This window comes from Ipomoea nil, unplaced genomic scaffold (genome assembly GCF_001879475.1).
Source record: "Ipomoea nil cultivar Tokyo-kokei standard unplaced genomic scaffold, Asagao_1.1 scaffold2791, whole genome shotgun sequence".
In the NCBI taxonomy this organism is placed as follows: Eukaryota; Viridiplantae; Streptophyta; class Magnoliopsida; order Solanales; family Convolvulaceae; genus Ipomoea; species Ipomoea nil.
This window is the reverse complement of record NW_017619219.1, coordinates 1,131,613-1,133,593: the sequence shown is the minus strand read 5'-3', so window position 1 is coordinate 1,133,593 and position 1,981 is coordinate 1,131,613. Positions and strand designations below refer to the sequence as shown.

At 43.3% G+C, this 1,981-nt stretch overlaps 1 protein-coding gene across 1 annotated transcript; it reads right to left on the bottom strand.

Moving 5' to 3' along the window:
* On the bottom strand, positions 1 to 1,639 carry LOC109157602. Its single transcript, XM_019305456.1, has 3 exons — positions 1,097 to 1,639; positions 860 to 1,042; positions 1 to 735 (listed from the first exon to the last, which is right to left on the bottom strand). Exons 1-3 carry the CDS (start codon positions 1,637 to 1,639, stop codon positions 1 to 3), a joined length of 1,461 nt encoding a protein of 486 aa, XP_019161001.1.
* Positions 1,640 to 1,981: the final 342 nt, after the last annotated feature.

Sequence of the window (1,981 nt, the reverse complement as noted above, 5' to 3'; positions counted from 1 at the left end):
CTATTTAGGAGCACAAGCTGCAAAGAGATGTAAAGGGATAGCCTGCAAAACAGAAGTAATAAGAACCGCTTTCCCCCCCTTGGATAGCAACCGACGTTGCCACCCAAGGCATTTGGCCTTAACCTTGTCCACCACAGATGAAAAATAGACACACTTCTTCCTCTTCACATAAATAGGACACCCAAGATAAGTGAAAGGGAAGGACCTATGAATGCATCTAGTGATATCCCTAATCCTACGAATAACCGGACCCAAAGTGTTAGGATGCATATAAAAAGCACTCTTAGGGAAACTGACCATTTGGCCAGAAATATCCTCATAATCTTTTAAAGCGCGTATGACTTTGCAGATTGTCCCCTGCCTCCCAGTACTAAAAATAATAACATCGTCAGCGTAAGCTAAGTGATGAATATGAGGGGTACCAGCAGGCTGAGAGAACCTAGGGACCCCCTCGTCCAGATGGACTCGAGCAATGTACATAGAAAGGATCTCTGCAGCAATGATAAAAAGACTAGGGGACAATGGGTCTCCTTGCCTCAACCCACGAGACGAGGTAAAGAAGCCCTCTTTGACCCCATTGACAATGACAGAGTACCACACATTTGAGACCGCACGATAGACCAAGTCAATCCAGACTTCAGAAAATCCCATCCTACGCATCACAGAAACAAGGAAAAACCACGAAACCCGATCATAGGCCTTAGCCATGTCTAGCTTCAGCACTACATCCTTTCCCTAGTTTTATACCATGGCACATCTCAGAGGCAAGCAAAATATTATCAGTGATTGACCGCCTCAAGACAAAACCACTTTGGTGAGGAGACAACAATCTCGGGAGAACAGAAGCCAACCTGACTACCATTAACTTAGTGACAATTTTACTACTAAAGTTGCACAAACTAATGGGTCTATAATCAACAAATGTCTCTGGGCTGGCTCTTTTGGGCAATAACACAATGGAGGTGTGAGTAATAGACCTGGTGATCTCCCTACCAAGGAAGTAACTCCTAACCATATTAACCACATCCCCCTTAACAATCTCCTAACAAGATTTATAGAATGCCCTAGAAAACCCATCAGGGTTTGCGGCACTAACAGAATTCATAGCAAACACAACATTTATAATCTCATCTTCCTCGGGGATATCAATAAGCATAGCATTATCAATATCAGTAACTAGACGCGGCACACAATCAAGTTTAGACAAATCAAAAGTACCTGCCTCCGTAGTGAATAACCCTTCAAAAAAGGAGACAACATTTTGTGCTATCCCCTGTCTATCCTCAATCCATTGTCCTGTGTCATCTTTTACCTTATGAATATAGAGTTTCCTCCTTCGTTCTTTTACCATCGAGTGAAAGAACTTGGAGTTCCTATCACCCTCCTGAACGGCCACCATGTGAGCCTTTTGCTGCCAGTATTCTTCCTCGATGGAAACCTGTCTATGCAAGAGGGCCACACTCTCCTTATAGTCAATGAGTGCCCTATCATCATCAGGATTTTGTTGAAACACCTTTTCTAGCACCTGTACCTTATCTTCCAGTTCTTGCAACTTAGAAAAAATATTACCGAAGGTTTCCTTACTCCAAGGATCAAGGGCCTTTTTTAACCTAGAAAGCTTAGTATCCAAGACATACATTGGGGCTCCCTCAACAGGAACCTCCCAACTTACTCTAACCACTCGCTGAAAATCCTCATGTTTGGTCCACACATTAAGAAAAATAAAATGTTTTGGAACGGGTTGAGCAGTTATAATTTATGAAGTAACAAGTAACGGACAGTGGTCAGACGTGGTCCTAGATAAATGCTGAACGGATGTCCTGAATATCGATTCCCACACTAAGGTGTAAAGAAACCGATCCAAGCGCATCCAAATAGCAGCGTCCTTACGCCTCCCATTCCACCAAGTGTAGGGGGAGCCGTAGGCAGAAGAGTCAATCAAATCACACGTACTGACACATTCTCAGAAATCAGTAGTCTT